The sequence below is a fragment of the Mus caroli genome, chromosome 14 (assembly GCF_900094665.2).
Source record: "Mus caroli chromosome 14, CAROLI_EIJ_v1.1, whole genome shotgun sequence".
NCBI classification, from domain to species: Eukaryota; Metazoa; Chordata; class Mammalia; order Rodentia; family Muridae; genus Mus; species Mus caroli.
The window spans coordinates 40,331,162-40,350,647 of NC_034583.1; the positions used below are offsets into that span (position 1 = coordinate 40,331,162).

At 41.9% G+C, this 19,486-nt stretch overlaps 1 protein-coding gene across 2 annotated transcripts in view; it reads left to right on the forward strand.

The window, feature by feature from the left end:
• Tmem260 (transmembrane protein 260) overlaps positions 1–19,486 on the forward strand; it is a 67,739-nt gene that overhangs the window by 29,034 nt on the left and 19,219 nt on the right. The window contains exons 6-10 of one of the 2 annotated variants that reach the window (XM_021181987.1): positions 1,477–1,656; positions 4,076–4,116; positions 7,022–7,105; positions 8,696–8,810; positions 10,293–10,462. In XM_021181987.1, coding sequence (XP_021037646.1) covers positions 1,477–1,656; positions 4,076–4,116; positions 7,022–7,105; positions 8,696–8,810; positions 10,293–10,462 — 590 coding nt within the window. The remainder of the gene's footprint in view (positions 1–1,476; positions 1,657–4,075; positions 4,117–7,021; positions 7,106–8,695; positions 8,811–10,292; positions 10,463–19,486) is intronic. The other variant, XM_029468944.1, reaches the window with a different exon arrangement.

The following is a 19,486-nucleotide window of genomic DNA, read 5'->3' on the forward strand; positions in this document are numbered from 1 at the left end:
ACAGGTTTATTCTCTGAAAAGCACCTGTCAGTTGACTGGAAGAAGAGCCATGTAATTTGTGTAAAGTCTTGATCGAGGACTCAGAGTTGATTGAGGACTCAGAGTTAACAATTAGAGAGCCTGGGCTAAGGACGTATTACGCTGCCCTCCGGTAGGCTACTGATGACAACTGTGACTCTTCAACACCCCTCTTTCATTTCTGTTAATAGCAGAAGGGAAGTCAAAGGAACCTCTATAGTAATGTGTTTGTGCGTGCATGCTTCTGTATGTATACATAGGTATGTATGTATGTGCATTTACATTGAGACCTGAACCCTGTCAGGCAATCACAGCGTAACGCAGAACAAGGAAGCCCTCCCAGCCTGTCTGGAACAGCCCTCATGTAATTGCCCCTGCTTATTTCTCATACAAAAGGAAAATAGTGTAACAACTGCTTCTTGTCATTCTAAATTCAACTTTATAACGTGCGTGCCTCCAGAAATGTAAACACCTCAGCCACGCCTGTCGTCAGATGAGATCTTTCTGCTTTCCTGCCGTCGCTTCTGTGGATCTTGTTTCTGCTGTAGAAATCACAGATGAGATGAGTGCTGCAACGAACACTTCATTTTCAATTAGGGATGTTTGTTTGAAAATGCAGAGAGAACTCCGCTGCTTGTCTTCTGCTGGTCCTGAGTCCTGCCTCTTATACGTGTTCTCTCAGATGGATTTCTTGGTTTTGTAAGGAAAACAGTTGGCAGTTTCCAGTTAAGATGTTTGTAAGAGATCCCCTTGCCCACTCAGTGAGGGAAACAAGGCTTGAATGTCTCTAGAATTCCAGAATTCACATTGTTAGGACTTAATCTTTGCAATGTTTTCATATCGTCTGTTTTAGAAATCAATGTACAGGTGAAGGATTCCTCCGAGTAGAGCATATGAGACAACACAGTTACGTGTAATAGCAAATTCCACTAAACAGACAGGAGAGAAATGTGGGTGCCCCTGTGGTCTATAAAAGCTAGCTTTGTTTACACCAAATGCTTGTATGAAATAAATACCCAGAGCTCTTGGGGAGAATCTGCGAACTTGTAATGAAGTATACATTAAAGCCCCTTCTAATGACAGTGGTGAAGTGAGTTAGCCTTAAAATAGTGTTCAGAGGCAACTAACAAGCCATCGCTGCCGAGTGGGTCATCTCAGCTGTGCAACGCTGCATGTCATGACATGGATTAAATGTAAAACACGCACTTTGCTTGGTTCTCATACATCTTTGCTAATATTTGCTTCACTTGGGTTTTGCCACGAAAAGGAATCCAGGCTGATGAAATTTTCTAGTAATCTGCAATAATCAGAAGGTTTAACATCGTATTCTGCGGTGACTTAACATAAATTGAGAGGTCAGCCTTAAGCAAACACATATGATGTTTCCCTTGATGTGTTTTTGAAGTTCCAGGATAAATGGACTAAAGTAAACATGTCTCCGCTGTGTCTCCTGTGCAGGAACTCACCCTCAGCTTGCTGCTGAGGCTGACTCTGGCCTTCTCTGCTGGCCTGCTGCCCTATGTCTACCTGCCTGTCTCGTCCTACCTCAGTCACGCCCGCTGGACCTGGGGAGACCAAACGACATTGCGAGGGTTTCTGACACATTTCCTCAGGGAAGAATATGGAACGTTCAGCCTGGTAAACTCATATGTAAAGTCCTGCCAAGGAAGGAAACAAGTACTGACACTCGAGTGCTCAGTCTGGGTCGTGCCTGACAGAGCAGCAGATAGCCCTGCCATTCTAGGTACTAGATTAGTCCCTGGGAATGTGGCTTCTCACATTTACAGTTTACTGTGACAACAACATACTCCTGCTTCCCTCTGAGCATAGGCTTATGCCCACCTTATATCCTCATGCCTCCATTTCCTGGCTGCAGGCTGCACATGTGTCCCCACATTGCCTAGGTGCCAGGGTGTACATGTGTCCCTACATTGCCTGGGTGCAGGCTGTACATGTGTCCCCACACTGCCTGGGTGCAGGCTGTACATGTGTCCCCACATTCAGCACAACATTTCCTTTTCATTTATTTTTCAATTTTTAAAAGTTTAATTATTCTTTGTATGTACATGGCTGTTTTGCCTGCACATATATCTGCGCATCATGTGTGTGCACTGCTTATGGAGACCAGAAGAGGATGTTCAATCTCCTGGGACCGGAGTTGCAGTCAGTCGTGAAGCACCATGTGGGTCCTCTCTTAAGCACTGAGCCATTCTCTCCAGCCCCATGATTTCCTCAACATACTTGATGAATAGTACCTGTGTTACTGTTTAATTTTAAATGGAAGATTCATCAGTGCTCAGAAAAATGTAAGCTCAATAAATTAGATATGTCATGCTTAAGAAATCCAACAGACCTTTCTTTCCAGAGACATTGTGGTGGTGGTGGCAGGGAGATAAATAAAACTGCAGTAAAGGATAAAAGAAAGGGGAAATGGACAATAGTTATGGGAATATAGACACTGTGTTTGGGGTTTTCTAATGGGGCTTGTACTCTGTGTTGTTGAAGAAAATAAATTTCTGGGCTGGAGAGATGGCTCAGAGGTTAAGAGGTCCTGAGATCAATTCCCAGCAACCCCATGGTGGCTCACAACCTTCTATATTGAGATCTGGTGCCCTCTTCCGGTGTGCAGGCATACATGCAGGGAGAACATTGTAAATAAATGCATACATAAATCTTAGAAAAAGAAAGAAAAGAAATGTCAGAAGCATCTGTGATACCACTGGCAGAATTCCAAACCTCAAAGCTGACATTATTGTTCAAGACTATGTGCAAGAGTAGTGAAGCCTTCTGGAAAGTGCAAGAGAGGTCAGGCAAGATGACACACAGGCTAAAGCAGGAGGATCATAAGTTCTAGGCCAGCGGGTGATACTGAGGCTGTCTGAATGAGTAAATAAGTAAATAACATAATGAAGTAGAAATAATTAGGGAAGGAGGGGCCTGCAGGTCTGTGGGGTACCTGATGGTGCTGATGAGGGGCCTGCAGCTTTGTCTCCTTTTTCTTTTGTTTGCTTTTAAAGATAGGGTCTCCCCATGGAGCCCAGGCTGGCCTAGAACTCACTGTCCTCCTGCCTCCAACCTTCCAGTGCTGGGTTCAAATCCTGTGCTACAGTGAGTGTGCGTGTGTTAAGTGTGTGTGTGTACATATATATCATATCTAGGACATGTTTCACTATAAAAGACATTACTAAAATAATCATTGTTAATTAATGTTTGATCTAGGGAGTTTAATTCTTGTTTACTTAATATTAGTTTAGTCTATAAAAAAATGTAGATCAAAGCCAGCAAGATGGCCCAGCAGATGAGGGTGCTTGCTAGCAATCCATTTGACCTGAGTTCAATCCTCAGAACCTTCATGGTGGAAAAGATAATTGACTCCTGCAGATGTAGACCATGGTGGCCACTCGTGTCATGCCTAGCACACATGCACGATAAATATATGCAAGGTTTGGTGGTTGTTTGCTTGTTTGTTTGAGACAGGGTCTCTCTTTGTAGCTGTGATTATCTGGAACTCAATCTATAGACCAGGCTGGCCTTCAACTCACAGAGATTCACCTGCCTCTGCCTCCCAAGTGCTGGAATTAAAGGAGTGCACCACTACCCTGTCAAAGATTTTATTTATTTTTTTAATGGCAGACACTTCATGTGAATTCGGATTTTTTTTGGTTGCTCCAAGTTGGTTTTTCAGAAAGTGTAGATGGAGGTACTTCCAGATTTAAGATTCCTATCATCCATGCATTGTTGAGAAATGTGATCTATCAGATTATAGTGAACTCTCATAAGAGAGAGGCTGCAGCAGACATGTAAGAGAGGGTGAGTTCTCTGCGGGCCAGCTCATACCTTCTGGAGTAGCTGAACTGATTTATAGCCAGTTATCCTAAAAGCTTCCTAGTGGGTGCCTAAAGTTTAGTTTTCACTGGTTCTGAAAGTTTCAAACACTAAGGGAAAATGTTGGGTTATATATTTAAACTATGGAGCTCTAAGTCAAGATCATTAAAAATGTAGTCACTTCACAGAGCTTCAGTTTAATGCTTGTACAAATGAACTCTCCTGTGTTTAGGCCAAGTCTGAAGTGGGATCGAGCATGTCTACAATACTGCTGTGAGTATGATTTCAAAACTATCTTACATGAATTTTCTATTAGCTGTTTCCAATGATTTGGGGAGATTTCTTATTAGTTCCTTTCTTAAGAAGTATGTCTGAGAAGTAGTTTTCACCTCCACAATTAATAGCTGCTTATGCACACTGTATTGCCAAGTGCTTTAGCTTGCCACTAAGAGAAGGCTTGAGGCAAGCTGTATCACAGCAGTGAGGCTAGTGGGAGCCTCGCCAGTGCCTAAACCCGCACATTCCACCTGCATGTAAAATTGCCCATACGGTGGTGTCTGAAAATGACTTGCTCTTCCCTATGGTTTCCTATTATCTTTCTCTTAGGGACGTTGTTAGAGCATTGCATTCATCATGATTTGAACAATTTCTTGTTATTTTGGTTTGAATTCTGCTCATTTAATCCTTAAGAGCTGAGTGTGTGTACTATCTCTTATGACTCCCTTTTGGCTGTCATAAGCTTTATTTTTGACTTTCATATTTTTAACATCCAACCTTATTAGAGCCAGCTTAAGCAAATATATGTCATATGTATTAACCAATGGTTTTCTTTGAAGAATGGATTAATGTTTGCTTTAAAACCTACAGAGATTAAGGCACTTGAAAACTATCCATGTCAACTTTAAAAATTATCAATACCAATTATAATTCTTCAAATATAAATTTTAGAATAAGTTTTTATGACATTAAAATGGTCTCTTAATTTTTGGTTTGGAACTCTCTGGACTATGTAAAAGAAAGATCTACCTATCTACCCACCCACCCACCCACCTACTTATCTATCTATCTATCTATCTATCTATCTATCTATCTATCTATCTATTTTTTTATTGTCAGTCTTTTGTTTGTGTATCTGTCTGTCTGTCTATTTGTCTGTATGTCTGTCTTAGACAAGGCCTAGCTTTGTAGCCCATGCTATCCTGTAACAAGCAATCCTCCTGCCTTAGTTAGAGTTATACACCTGTGCTCCCATTCTAAGTGGTTCTCAATATATCCCTCACTCCCTTTATTTTTTTGGACTTAGGGTTTCAGTATATAGCCCAGGCTGCTTTTGAACTCACAATTTTCCTGTCTCAGCTCCCAGAGTGTTGGTGTACCACTATCTTTGATATTTTTTTGTTTTTAAACATTTTGGCCTATTCTAAAAAAAAGGATATATAATTATAGACATTTTTGAAATACAAGCAAGCAAAAATAGGAAAGTTAAATGACAGTAACTTCAACATGCAGACATAAATGCTGTTACTGATTCGTTAATGTTTTGTGTGTGCCTTGCATACTTTTTAAATTTTTTAATATAGATTCATAGGATACATACAGTTTTGTTGGTTGTTTTCACTTTCCAGCAGATTTTGAAAATGTTTCTCTGCTGTAGTTACTTTTCTCACAACTAGTTTACCATGTTTCCTTTGATGTTTGACTCAGGCGTTTGTTTTCAGCACTGCTTTCTGTTCTCCTGTGGAGAAGTAGAGAAGGGGAAGGTGGAAAGAGCCGGCTCCTCTGTAGACAGCCTTTGTCAGTGGCTCTGAGCTTTCCCAGCCTTCTGCTTCTCCCCAATGGAGAAAGACTCAGTGCCCACTCTTTTCTGCCTACCGGGATTACTGTTCTATTTTCCCTCTGCGAGTCCCACATGAACGCCAAAGAATTTTCCAGAGTAACCTAGACCATACACCCAGCTTGTTTAGGTTGTGCATAAAAGTCATCTGTTGGGGAACTTCTATTAGATATGAGCTGCCAGGTATTATATGTAGAAAAAAAGGCGACATAGGAGATGAAGACTCACACCCACACATGAACTGTGGATCATGCAGGTTGGAGACAGAACCCTCACACACGGAGCGAGATAATTTCTGGACTTAACTTGTTTCAGGTTGGTGGGTTGTTGTAAAGGAGATGCATAATTAACTTACAAGAAAAGCCTCTGAAATGATGGAACGTAATCACCTACCCTTTTCCAGTCAAGCAAAATAGGTCCTTTGCCCATGCATATCTGTAAATTGCAATTCTGTGTAGGGAAATTACTGAATCTAACCTTAGGCAATGGACATCTTTTAGAGTTTACATTTAAGCAGCAGATCTCTAGGAATTAATTCTGAGACTGACTTCATTTCTTTAGAAGAAGCAGACCTCACACCAGAATCAAATTTTCATGTGTGTTTGTAAATGAGGCAGGCAGGCAGCTTCTCATAGCGGCTGGTGTCTCCATTAGTAAAATGCTCATTGTATGGCTGTGGTAATTACCGCATCGCACTTCCTCCAGGAAAACTGCCAGTAGGGAGAGTGAAGTTTCCATCGTGTGTAGACCTATTTCTTTTCATAGAAATTAGTGTGCCGATTTTAGGACTCAGCACTTGAAACTGCTTGCTAGCTAATGGAAGAATTTAGCTCGGTTATATAGAATAAGAAGAACACATTTTTTTAAACGTTTTCCAAAACAAATAATATAGAAAAGAAAGAACCCACTTAAGGAAGAAGAAAACCCAGAAGGAATGACAAATCCTTCTCTTGACCCTTTGTCCCTTCATAGCTGGATCTTCAGAAAAGAGTTTAATTTTTATTTCAGTTGCTAAATCTCCAGTGACAACCGAAACTGACCAAAGTTCAAAACCACTTCTCACCTGAGCCATTAGGAAGCTCTTATACGCTACCCTGTGTCAGTCCTACATCACGTGCTGAGAGCCAAATACGGTCAGAGAATGTCTTAGAACCATTGGACTTCTTCAGTGATAATTCTCACTCCCCTTCAAAATTTGAAGGAAGAAAAAATAATTTTAAAAAATGACCGTAGTCCTTAGAGAATCTCCGTGTATAATTGAATGTATTACTGATAAAATATTTTGTTTGAAGTTTACTGAACTTCTTTCATACCAACAATAATGTACTTTGTTTTGTTTTTCAGTTCACAGATAATGAATATGAAGACCGAACTTTCATTCAATATCCAAGCTCTTGCAGTTTGGGCAAATATAAGTTTAGCTAGAAAGTGAGTGATGCCCCCTTTGTTGCTACATTTCCCATGTTTTCTGTCGAATATGTGTTTTATTTATCACTATAGAGTGCTGCCAGCATTGCCTTAGAGTTAGAATAAATGTCCCCTATCTTTTCTCTCTCTCTCTCTCTTTCTTTCTTCCTTCCTTTCTTTCTTCCTTTCTTTCTTTCTTTCTTTCTTTCTTTATTTATTTATTTATTTCGACAGGGTTTCTCTGTATAGCCCTGGCTGTCCTGGAACTCACTTTGTAGACCAGGCTGGCCTCGAACTCAGAAATCTGCCTGCGTTTGCCTCCAAGTGCCAGGATTAAAGGCGTGCGCCACCATGCTCGGCTTCCTGATCTTTTCTATTAGGACTATAGATACAGATTATAGATACAGATATATATATATATATATATATATATATATATATATATATATATATATATACTGTTTCTTGATGTCTTATTTGGTCTTATGATTACAAGTAAGTGACTTAGAAGATTTGAGCATCTCAAACTCTGGATTTGATCCCTCCCTCTGCCCATAGCTGATACTAGTATTGACTTGCAAAAGAAGTCTGCAGCTATCTAATCCCTCCAATAAGTTTTAAAAAGAAAAAGCTTTCTTCTCAGGCATGGCACATGCCTGTAAGTCCAGTATATGGGCTGAGGCAGAACCACCATGAGTTTGAGGCCAGCTCACATAATAAAACTCTGTTATTTTTTATTCATTTACTTTCTGTTCAGTTGAATGTATTTTTCATAAATCCATATATATATATACACACATATATGGTTTGCTTAACACTTAACATTTTAAAAAACAATTGTAACATTTTCCCATATTAAAGAAAAACCAAAAAACAAAAACCCCTTAGGTTGTTTTAAATGTCTGTATAATATATTCCATTTTGTAATCATGGGGAGAATTAATTTATGTATCATTTGTGGTGCTGAGGAATGAACCCAGGGCCCTGTACATGCATAGCAAGTATTCCACCACCGGGCTGAACTGTGTCTGCAGATGTACTGGGAAATTAAGTGTTCTCCTGTTTGAGGCTCATTAAATCGCTCCCACCTTTCCACTACTATAACCGGTACTAAAGCACTCATGGATTGGTGTCTATTTGCATTTCTGGTTATTGCTTGAAGATGTGCATCTGGACGGCAGATCGCTAAGCCAGTGCCTGTAGATGAAGGGCAGCGATGGAGATTTCCTAGTTACCTTCTTTATCAGGAATTACAGTGCACTGTGTCTCATCACCGCTGAATTCTTACTTTGAAATTTGCCATTTTAAACCTTTCTTTTTTAGCAGCAAAGTGTGCTTGTATTTACATGTGCTCGATGACACTTGTGTTTGGCAGGACTGCTAGTATATGTGCTTTCTGTGAGTTCCTGCCGGCCGCTGCACCAATGCAGGTTTACCTGGCCGCAGTGCACTTGCCACTCATCTGACTTCACCGGTGCCGCAGAGAGTTTGCTCTTTCTTCTTAAAAATAGAAAGTTTTCCAGCTACATATATTCCCCTGTACGTCAAAGCTATGTGTCTTACTGATATTCATTCATGCAGGTAATTTTGGATGCATTTTGGTTTTTGTAGGGACAGGCGGAAGTCGTCAGTAGTATGGCTTTTCACTGGAATGCTTTGCCTGTATTCATTATTCTTTGCTTGGAGAGCAAATTTAGATATTTCAAAACCACTTTTCATGGGTGTGGTAAGTTTTAAGTCAATATATCTTTTAAATGGTAAACTTGTGAAGATTGTACAATTGTTCCCTTCATGAACCTTGTTAAAGGACAAACTAATTCAGAACCAGTGAATATATCATATATACACATAATCCCAGTGAATATATCATATATACACATAATCCCAGTGAATATATCATATATACACATAATCCCAATGAATATATCATATATACACATAATCCCAACACCAGGGAGGCTTCAGCAGGAGACCAAGGCCAGTCTCTGTTACACAGTGTGCTCGAGGACATCCTAAGAGCGATGAGATCCTGTGTCCAAGCAAGCAAGCAAGCAAGCAAGCAAAGATGCTGTTTAGTTATCAGAGTAGTTCAATAGAATAAAAAAGCCCAAGATAGACTTCATTCTTGCAAATACAGGAAACTGCTGCCTTTTGCCTGGAATTCCTTTTAGAATAGCAAGAGCTGTGGGTGGAGGGGAGGAAGGGACTCCTGCCATGTCTTCTTCTAGCAGCTCTCTCAAACCTGTGCAAGCATACATGATGCTTGTGTTTTTCCTGGCAGCCATCTGTGAGATGGAGATGAGGATTTTTGTTTGTGTTTTGTTTTGTTTGAGGCAAGGTTTCACCATAGCCCAGTCTTTCCATAGTGAGCTCCCTCTCTTCCCACTTCAGGTTCCTGAGTGCCAGGGCCACAGTCATGGACCGTCCATCCTGGTTCTATTAGTTCTCATACTAGAAACCACAGATGGACAGTAGCCCTGGTTAGAAAGCTGACCCTGCCTGATCTTCTGCGTGTATGTTCTCGAAGCCTAATACCCAGTGCTCTACTTGACCCTCTAAGCTTTGAACCAACCGAGGAAGAAAGAGGAACTCCTCTGAGCTGGTGGGTGATCACCTTAAGTACTAGGGATGCCGAGACTGGAGAACGTAACTTCTTCCTGTGAGCAAGGGGCTCGTGTGCTGTCTTCAAGACAGGCAGTCCTAGCCACCACCTAAGAGCCGTGCTGCACACCAGTCAGCCCCACCCAGCGGAGCCTCCATGAGAGTCTGCTGTGGACCAGTATTCTTGTAGGGGGCTCACTTCCATGACACTGAGGGAAGGAGAAGGCTGTGTTGGCCCAGTGGGAGCTGCCAGTTTCCTATGGACTCATCCCCCTCATCCCACAAAAAGACATCTGGGAGTAGATAGGGAAAGGAGGAAGTCTTTTCCCCAGAGGAAAGCCACGTCATTTCTGTCTTTCCTCCACCTATGTTGCTAGAGTGAAGATGAAGCCTGTGGTTCTAAGGAGACGGTGGGCACATGCCCAATTAGGAACAAGGAACATTGGAAAACTGGGAAAGAAAGTGACCCAGGGCTGGGCTGGAAAGGGGGATTACCTAAGCCTAGTGATACTCGGTGTAAGCAGCTGAGCCTAAGTGATAACTGTTGCCATTGATCCAGTAAACCTGTCAGCTGGACTGGACATACTGTGTGTGTGTCTCCTTCCAGGTGGAACGATTCTGGCTGCAGAGCAATGCGGTGGTGGCCGTTCTCGCTGGCCTTGGTTTGGCCACGCTTGTGTCTGAGACTAACCGAGTGCTCCACTGTACTGGGATTCGGAACCTGGAGTGGCTGTCAGCAGCCCTTTTTGTTGCTTATCAAGTGTACTCAAATTACAGGTAACAGCACCCAGTTACCTTCCTAAGTAGTACTTAGGCCTGAGACATTGAGCCCTGTGGCTCTTAGGACGGTTCTGTTTCCTTCTGATTTCTAAGACCAGCCAGTGAGAACAGTCAAGCATGATGCCTGGGCTGGGAACCGAGTGGAAACCATGCACTTGCCTCTAAGAACTCAGGAGACACATTGAAGAATCTGGGCATATGTAAAATGTCATAATTAAAATACCCTTAGGTGGAGAATTGAAAGATTTGGGGTTCTTGCATGTTCTAAAATAATTCCCTTTATGCTTCAATATTTTCAACTTTTGAGTACTACTTGGCCCTTTTCCATTTAACCTTGGAGTAGAGTATTCATTATTTTAAAGTTAAGTTCTAAAAGTTAACTATCACTGATGATAAGTATTACAGTTTTTTTTCAAAATTTTGAAACAAGCTTACAATGAAAACTCCATAGTAACCAACAAGCTGTTGAAGTATTAAGCAACAGCTCATGTGTTTCTATCAAGTTATAGAAGCAGAAGCACGGCTCTTTCATTCTCTATAGCAACTTTGACTAAGATAATTTTAAAAGGCTGAATTTTCTCTTGCAACTTAGCATTTTAAAATTAATTCTTGTGGGGCATGGTGGCACATGCTTTTAATCCCAGCACTTGGGAGGCAGAAGCAGGCAGATCTCTGTGAGTTCCAAGCTAGCCTGGTCTACATAAAGAGTTCCAGGACAACCAGGGCTACACAGAGAAATCCTGTCTGAAAATAAATAAAGTAATAAATTAAGTAAGAAGTAAATTCTTCAGGTTAGCATGCGAGCAGCGTGCGGGCTATGTTTAACATCTTCGTGCTGTTCTCACTCCCCTCCCCCTGCTCTTCCCTGACCTTCTCCTTTCCATTACCTCCCGATTGTCTCCTTCTTTAAGAACTCTTCCTCAAGGTAGAGATGGTTAAGAGCACTGACTGCTCTTCCAAAAGTCCTGAATTCGATTCCCAGCTACCACATGGTGGCTCACAACCATCTGTAATGAGATCATCAGCCCTCTTCTGATGTGTCTGAGGACAGCTACAGTGTACACACATACATAAAATAAATGAATAAATCTTTAAAAAAAGATAAAAGATAAAAGAACCCTCATGACCCCTTTCTAGTCTTTTGACTTCCAAACACACACACATACATTTATACATATATACATTCTTGCATACACACACATGCATACATATACATGTACATATATTTATACTTGCATATGCATATCCACATACACATGTTCACAATGTACATATGTGTACTTTCATACATAGACACACATACATACATACATATGCATACATACATATACATACATCATTCTGGGTCTACAGTCCACTTGTGACAGAACATTGCAGCAATGGTCTTTCTGAGTGTGGCTGTTTAGTTTGTCATAGTGATTTGCAGCTGCCTCCATTCTCTTGCAGATGTCATGATTTGACTTGTATCACTGTATAAAATCCCAGTGTGTATGTGTGCCATTTTTTGATTCTCCACCTACCTGTTGATGGACTGTGCTGGTTTCATTTCCTGACTAACGTTCATAGTGCAGCTACATGCAGGGATGTGTAGGCACATCTGCTGTGATCATATACTCTCTTTTACTTCCATGCTCAAGAGCGGTGTTCTGAGTAATATAGTCGCTCTAGTTTCAGATTTTAGGAAGTGACATGCTTACCTCCTCTGTGGCTGCGCAAGCTTGCCTTCCAAACGTGGATAAGGATTCCTTTTTCCTTGCATCCTTATTCTTGTTGTTTGTTTTCTTATGGATAGCAGTTCTGGCTAGGGTGAGCTGGGACTGCCTAAGCCATTAGTTCTCAACCTATGGGTCAGGAACCCCTTGAGGGGTCACCTAGGAGTATCAGGGAACATAAACATTTACATTACTATTCATAATATTAGCACAGTTACTGTTATAAAATAGCAACAAAAGTAATTTTATGACTGGGGGTCACCACAACATAAGGAAATTTGCTTTAGGGTCGCAGCATTGGGAAGCTTGGGAATCACTGGTCTGAGCTATTTTAATCTGCATTTCCCTCATGGCTGAGGATGCTAGACACTTTTTTCAAGTATGTATTGGCCATTTGTATTCCTTCTTTTGAAACTGTATTCAATTTATTAGCCTGCTTATTGATTGCAGTTTTGTATATCTTGTATATTGATCCCGTCAGTGTGTAGTGTGGTCAGCACTGTTTTTCAGTTCTCTGCTCTGATGGTTGTTCCTTAGCTCCGCAGAAGCGTCTTAATTTCATGTACCCCACTCATCACCTCCTGGGATTCTTTCCTGGGCAGTGGAGCTTGTTCAGAAAACCCTTGCCTATGCCTGTATTGTGACGTGTGATAATTGTGTATTCCTCGAGCAGTTTCAAAGCCTAAGTCCTACATACCGGGCTTTGGTACACTTTGAATTGTCTGGGGTGGGTGTGTGAGAAATTCTTCTGACACGGAAGCCTAGTTTTCCCAACAGCATCATTTATTAAGCAAACTATCTTTTTCTTTCAAGTTTGTTTTTGATAGCTTTTTAAGCATTTGGTGGGTCTAAAAGTATGAATTTATTTCTGGATCTTCTTCCTATCCTACCTGGCTGGTTTTGTTCCAATACCATGTTTCATTTTGTTTTGACTGTGTCCCAGCAACAGAGAGCAGCATTGTGCTAGCTCCAGCATCGGTCGGTCCCTTTAGGATCCTTTAGCTATTCAGGGTCCTTTGTGCTTCCATGTGGATTTTAGGACCTTTTCTAACTTTGGGAGGCAAGTCACTGGGGTCCTGATAGACATTATACAGAATCAATTGGTTGTTGTAGATACTATGGCCATTTTCCTTCTATTAATCCTGCCTAGTCACGAGCATGGGAAATCGTTCCATCTTTTAGTATCTCCATGAGATTCCTCGGTATCTAAGGTTTTGCTGTACAGGTCCCTTCCTCCCTGGTTAGTGTGATTGTATATGGGGTGTTTGTTGTTGTTGTTGCTGTGTTCGGTTTTATTGATGTCTTCCTTAGAAAGTTTGTTATTGGCATATAGAAACCTGAGAGTGTTTCTCTTCTGATTTTGAATCCTGATACTTTGCTGAAAGTGTTTATCAGGTCTAAGAGTTTCTGGTAGAGTCTTTAGGGTCTTTTAAATAAAGGATCATGCTGTCTGTGAATAGGGATAAATTGGCTTCTTTCTGTTTGTGTGAATTTACTTGTTACTGTTGTCTATTTGCTCTAGCTAAGACTTCAAGAGTCATATTGAATAAAACTAGAGAGGAAAGAGTGGGCACCCTTGTCTTGTAGGTTTTAGAGGACATTCTCTCAATTTTCCCCACTTACTATTATATTGTCCCTAGGCTTGTTATATATAGCCTTTATTATGTTGAGATATGTTCCTTCTATTCTTAATGACTTCGTGGCTTTTATTATGGAAGAATGTTGAACATTGTGACTTTTTGTGCATCAGTCAAGGTGATCATACATGTTATGTACTAAGCCTTTATGCACTCAGTTAAACTTACTGATTTGTGTATGCTGAAATAGACTTGCATCTCTAGGGTTAAAACAACTGGACCATAGTACACGGTTTTCTTAATGTGTTCTTAAATTCACTTTCTAAGAATTTAAAAAATGTGTTATTTTATTTTAAATTGTGTATATGTGGGGGGATATATGCACATCTGAGTACAGTGACCCACAGATCCTAGAGATATTGATTGCCCTGAAGCTAGAGCTTTTGGGGCTTTGTAAGCCACCCAGTATAGGTGCTAGGTACTAAATTTGGGTCCTTTTGAAAAGCTGTGTGTGCTCTTTACTACATAGCCAGTTTCAAAAAAAAATTATTGGGAAATTTTGCACCCTTGAACAGCAGGGAAATTGCTGTACCGTTTCTTGTGCTGTGTCCTTCTCTGGCTTTACTTTGGTGTGCTTGCTCCCTTTCTGTCTTATAGAACAGTTTAAGGAACATTGATAAAGAAATGGTAGAATTCCCCCAGGGAATCTGTGTGAACAGAACTATTCTTGATAGTAGGATTTTTATTGCTATTTTAATCTCAGCAGTTTTTATGGATCTATTTAAGTTTATATCCTCTTGATTTAATCTTGGTAGGTCTTATATGTCTAGGAATTTATCTATTTATTCTAAATTTTCTATTTTTTTAAAAAATAAGTTTTCAAAGGTCTCCCTGATGATTCTCTGGATTTAGTTGGGATCTGTGATAATCCTCCCCTTTTCAGTTCAAATTATATCAATTTTAATTTCTGATTCCAGGAACTTTTTCATTTCTACCCGGATTTCTTCAATAACCCACTATTCATACAAGAGTATGAGGATCAGTCTCCACACAATTGTGACTTCTGTAGTTTTTCTTGGTATTGATTTCTAGTTTTGTTATCCTGTGATCTTACAGATATCAGAGGGTTGTGTTATTTTGTATTTGGCATCTGGTTGTATTTTATATTTGTACCTGATTTTATGGCCTGGAGTGTGATTTATCTTGGAGAAGGCTCTGCAGATTGCTGAAATGCGTATGTGTCCTGGTTTTGTTGTACATCTATGTGTTGGGTCCATTTGACCTGTGTGGCATTTACCTGTGACATTGCTGGGTTTGACCTGTGTGGCGTTTACCTGTGACATTGCTGGGTTTGACCTGTGTGGCGTTTACCTGTCACATCGCGTTGCTGGTTTTGTTGGATATTTTTAGCAATGGCAGTGGAACCCTGAAATCATCTTCGGTCATTGTCTTGGTGACTATGTCCATTAATGCTTGGTTTGCAGATTGGGATCCTTCCGTGACATTTGACACGTATGTTTTGCGGCTGCTTCATCTGGATGAGTTGCTCTCTATTAATCATCTGTAGCCTTCCTTATGCTTCTGACTAATTTGGGTTTGGAGTCCACTTTATCAGTCTAGTTAGGCCAGCTTTTTCTTTTTCTTTCCTTTTTTTTTTCCTCTATTTACTTCCAACCATTGGCTCTGTCTGTAGGTACCTTTACCAATGTGTCTTTCTCCCTCCACTGTGTACAGTATCTTCTTTTATACCTGTTTGGCAGTCATGAACTCCATCGGTTTGTGCTTGCCTTGAAATTTCTTTATTTCTGTATCAATTTTGTCTGTCTATCTGTTTGTTTGTTTGAAACAGAATTTCTCTCTGTACCACTAGCTGGCCTGGAACTCACTTTGTAGACTGGGCTGGCCTTGAACTCCGTGATCTGCCTGCTCCTGACTACCCAGTGTTAGGACTAAAGGCGAGCACCACCACACCCAGCTTTTCCCATCAAGTGTAAAGACCCCTTTGCTGTATCGCGAGTTCTTGCTTGGCAGTTATCTACATTAGGAGCTTGAAAGCCACGCTTCCATGCTTTCCTGGATCTGAGGGCTGTTGATGAAAGAGCTGGTGTTAGCCTTGTGCTTCCACTGTGTGGGGGAGTTGGTGTGTTCCCTTCACAGCTTTTGTTATTGTTTCTTTGCTCTGAGTTTTGACATGTGTGTGTTCTTGAGAGTGTCTTCTGTGGTCTTGTGCATGTGGGTTTTAGATGCTCCTTGTGTTTGAATGTCCACTTCTTTCCCTAACTTTAGGCAATGTCTTGCTACCGTGGTGTCCAAGGTTTCTGTGTCTTCAGTGTTTCTTACTTCCTCCTCTTCCTTCTCCTCGCCCGTGGGTTCTTGGATATGGCATTTTGATTATATTCCTGAGCTCCTGGATAATGTAGTCATTCCTGCTTATTCTTTTCCTTATTGGCATTTGAATGTTGTATTTCATCAACCTTGACCTCCATCTCCCATGGTCCTTTGGCTCGGGCAAATCTGCTAGTGATGTTTTCTACCATGCTTTTACTTGATTCGTTGAGGGTTTCTTTTCCAACCTTTCTTCTTTCCTTCCCCCACCTCTAAAATCTCAGTTTTTCTTCCATGTTGCTCATTTTCTCATCCTTGTTGCTTACCTGTCCTCTGGGCTGCTGACTTCCCTCTCTAGTTCATTCTTCTGCTTCTTGGTATCTTCCTCTGTCTCATCACTGTTGCCAGAACACTTCTGAAATCTTTACCTGGCATCCCACCTATCTCAGTATCTCGGAGGTTAGTGGTGGAGGGGTTATGGTAGTCTGTGGGACCGTGTTGTTTCTTGAATTTCTGCAAGGAATTTACGTAACTATTGGTTCTGGGTTGGGGGGAGGATCCCATTGAGAAGTTTAACTCTTCTAGTGAAGAGCAACAAACTGCGGTAGCAGCAATATCATCAAAACATTGAAAGCATTTAAATACATTTAATACCGCTAAGTCTGCTACAACATTGCCAGTGGCCACAAACCTGAAGGTGACAAAACTGTGGCCAATGGGCAATAAAGTGAGCAAGTAATTAGAATGAGTGTGGAAATGGTAAAGGAAGAAAACCAAGATGAGAGAAAAGGGGTGGGTGCGAGATCAGAACGATAAAGGAGGAAGAAGGGAATGCGTGGGGAGCACTCACGTAGCAGCAAAGGGTCCTGTGGCAGCAAAGGGTCCTGTGTCGTAAAGAGGCTCAGGACAGAAGCTAGGCAGAGATGTGAGAGGATGCTTTAAAAGCTCCTGATACCAACAGAGGGAAAGGAAGAGGGCAGAGATTAAAAAAAAATCGAAAAATGTGTTGTTGCCTAAAGAAAAACATGTAAACAAAAGAATATGGATCTTTAAAGGGGATAGCAAATAGAACCCTGATTTTAAACCATTCTTTAGAAAGGTTTAGTTATATTGTGTATCTTGTTTCCCTTTGGGAGGTGGGAGGTGGCATGTAGGTGCCACAGCCAGGTTAGAGGACAACTTGAAGGGGCTGGTTCTCTCCCTCCATCATTTCTTAGGGGACCAGGGGTCAGACTCAGGTGGTCAGGCTTGGCAGCACGCCCTTTACGCTCTGTGCCATCTCACCAACCCATTAAAAATATTCGAAACTTCTTAAAATACAGTCAAAACCTAATAAGTATGTAGGAATAGAAAGAACCACATGGTGGGGTGGGTGTTACAGCAGTCTGCTTTGGGGTGTCCTCGAGGGCTGGAGACTCCTACTTATGCACAGGAGCAGGGAGGGTTAAACTTACAGACCCTGTGTTTCTTTACTCATGCTGTTGAGGAGTCTGCATTGAACAAGGGTCCAGTGTCCACCAGAGCTGTCTTCACAGCAGCCATCTTCCTTCTTTATGTGTCAGGGCCCTCTGCTGGCCACACTTGGCTTTGCAGTCCGTGTGCTGGGAGGGTCTCACCCTGAGACTCCCCAGCTCAAGCTCCCTGGAAGTGTCTCCCATGGGTCTTGGAAGTGTGGGCTGTGACCACAGTGCTGACAGGAACACGGGCAGGGGCCTGCCTTCATACTTTCACAGTCTTCTCAGTGTGTCTCCCTGTTGAGGGTTACAGCTGTATCATGTACATCCCTGGAACCTCAGAGTTCTCGGGCTCCACAGCAATGGACAGAGATTGGTAGCTCCAGATTTTAACACCTCCCCCCCCACACACACACACAGCCTCAGACTTAGAGCTATCCAACTCCAGGGTAATTCTATTGGGGAGTTCTATCCCTGACACAAGCTTACTCCCTCCCAATCCCCTCTCTTTTCTCTCCACCCTCTCCAATGTCATTTCCCAGCCTGAGCCTCCTGTCACTTACCCTATCTGTCTTCGGTGTCTGTCTGTCCTTCCACCTCTCCACAACTGTCTCTCCAACCTTCCTTCACCTACAGTCTGTGGCAGTCCAGGTTAAGCCTCCTGGCCTATGGATGTTCCGTGACCACTGCTCACAAGGTAGCTCAGATTTTTAAGAACTGACTCTGTCAAGACAGTGGCCAGCCACACCCTTTGAGACACACGATATAACAAAATGGGGCTTCTCTCCTCAGCTGGCCTATTTGCTGGAGCAATTACTGGATTTGAGGCTCATGAGGGCTGTGGGCTTTCTACAGGTTAGGTTGCCCAGGTTGTGCCCTGCGTACCCACGGAAGTGCCCTCTGAGCCGGCCCCACATCAGGTGCCACAAGCCCTTTTCCACTTTATCATTTTGTCTGTTTTTCTCTTTGGGATAAGATCTTGTGAGATGAACTGTCCATCCCACCGTGGTCCCAGGGAGAAGTCTAAGCTGCATGTGTTCCCCCCTTATCCAACCAGTCTCAGTTTTACGTCCATCCTCTGGCTCAGGTCTTTTAGGGGTGTCCAGTCTCAGCACTGGTGATAACGCTGCACTGGCTGGGCGGTTTGTCCGTTTTGCTTGGTTGGTTTTTGTCTTTTTTTTTTTTTTCCCCCAGAGAATGGAAGGAATTGCAACTTTCCTGATGACGAGATGTTAGTTATCATGAGCAAAGTAGGAAGCCATCATTGCTGTGTGGAATGCAAGCACAAGGGTGGCGTTCCATTCTAGAAGAGATCCTCTGTTTGTGATACCAATCTATTGATTGAACTCGGCCCCTCCTCAACCTGGCAGATGGATGGACAGAAAGACAAGGGATTACAGGGAATGCCATTAAGTGGTTTTGTTTTGTTACGATTTGGTGCCTTTCCCTCTCGCGGTCTCCTCTTCCTTCATAGATTATTCTGCAGACTCATTCCCTCTTTCTTTGACATCAGAAAGCCCACTTCAGTCTTGAGCTTTGCTGTGGTAGTTAGCGTTGGCATCGGCGGACAGCTGCCAGGCAGCAGACAGCTCAGCACACACACCTGCACTTCCTTCTCAGTGCTCTCACCCCCATGATGTCCTGACCCCCAGAGATCAGGAGTCAGGAAGCCTGAGGTGGTGAGATGTGGTGGGAAGGCACCACCCTGCACATGCCCTAGTCACGCAAATGCTTTATAAATTCTTGTCAGAAGTCAGTAGAATTCCTCTTATTTCTGACTAGGTCTCTAGGAAAAAAAAGTGGAATTAAGATGAAAGTGCCTTAGTTCTATATAGTCAGAAACTACTCTTGTTAACTGAAATTGGATTACTTGGGGTGGAGAATTACACTTGAGAACAGACTTGGCTTTTCATGGACATGATTATAAATTGATAGAAGTCATACAGCGGGCTC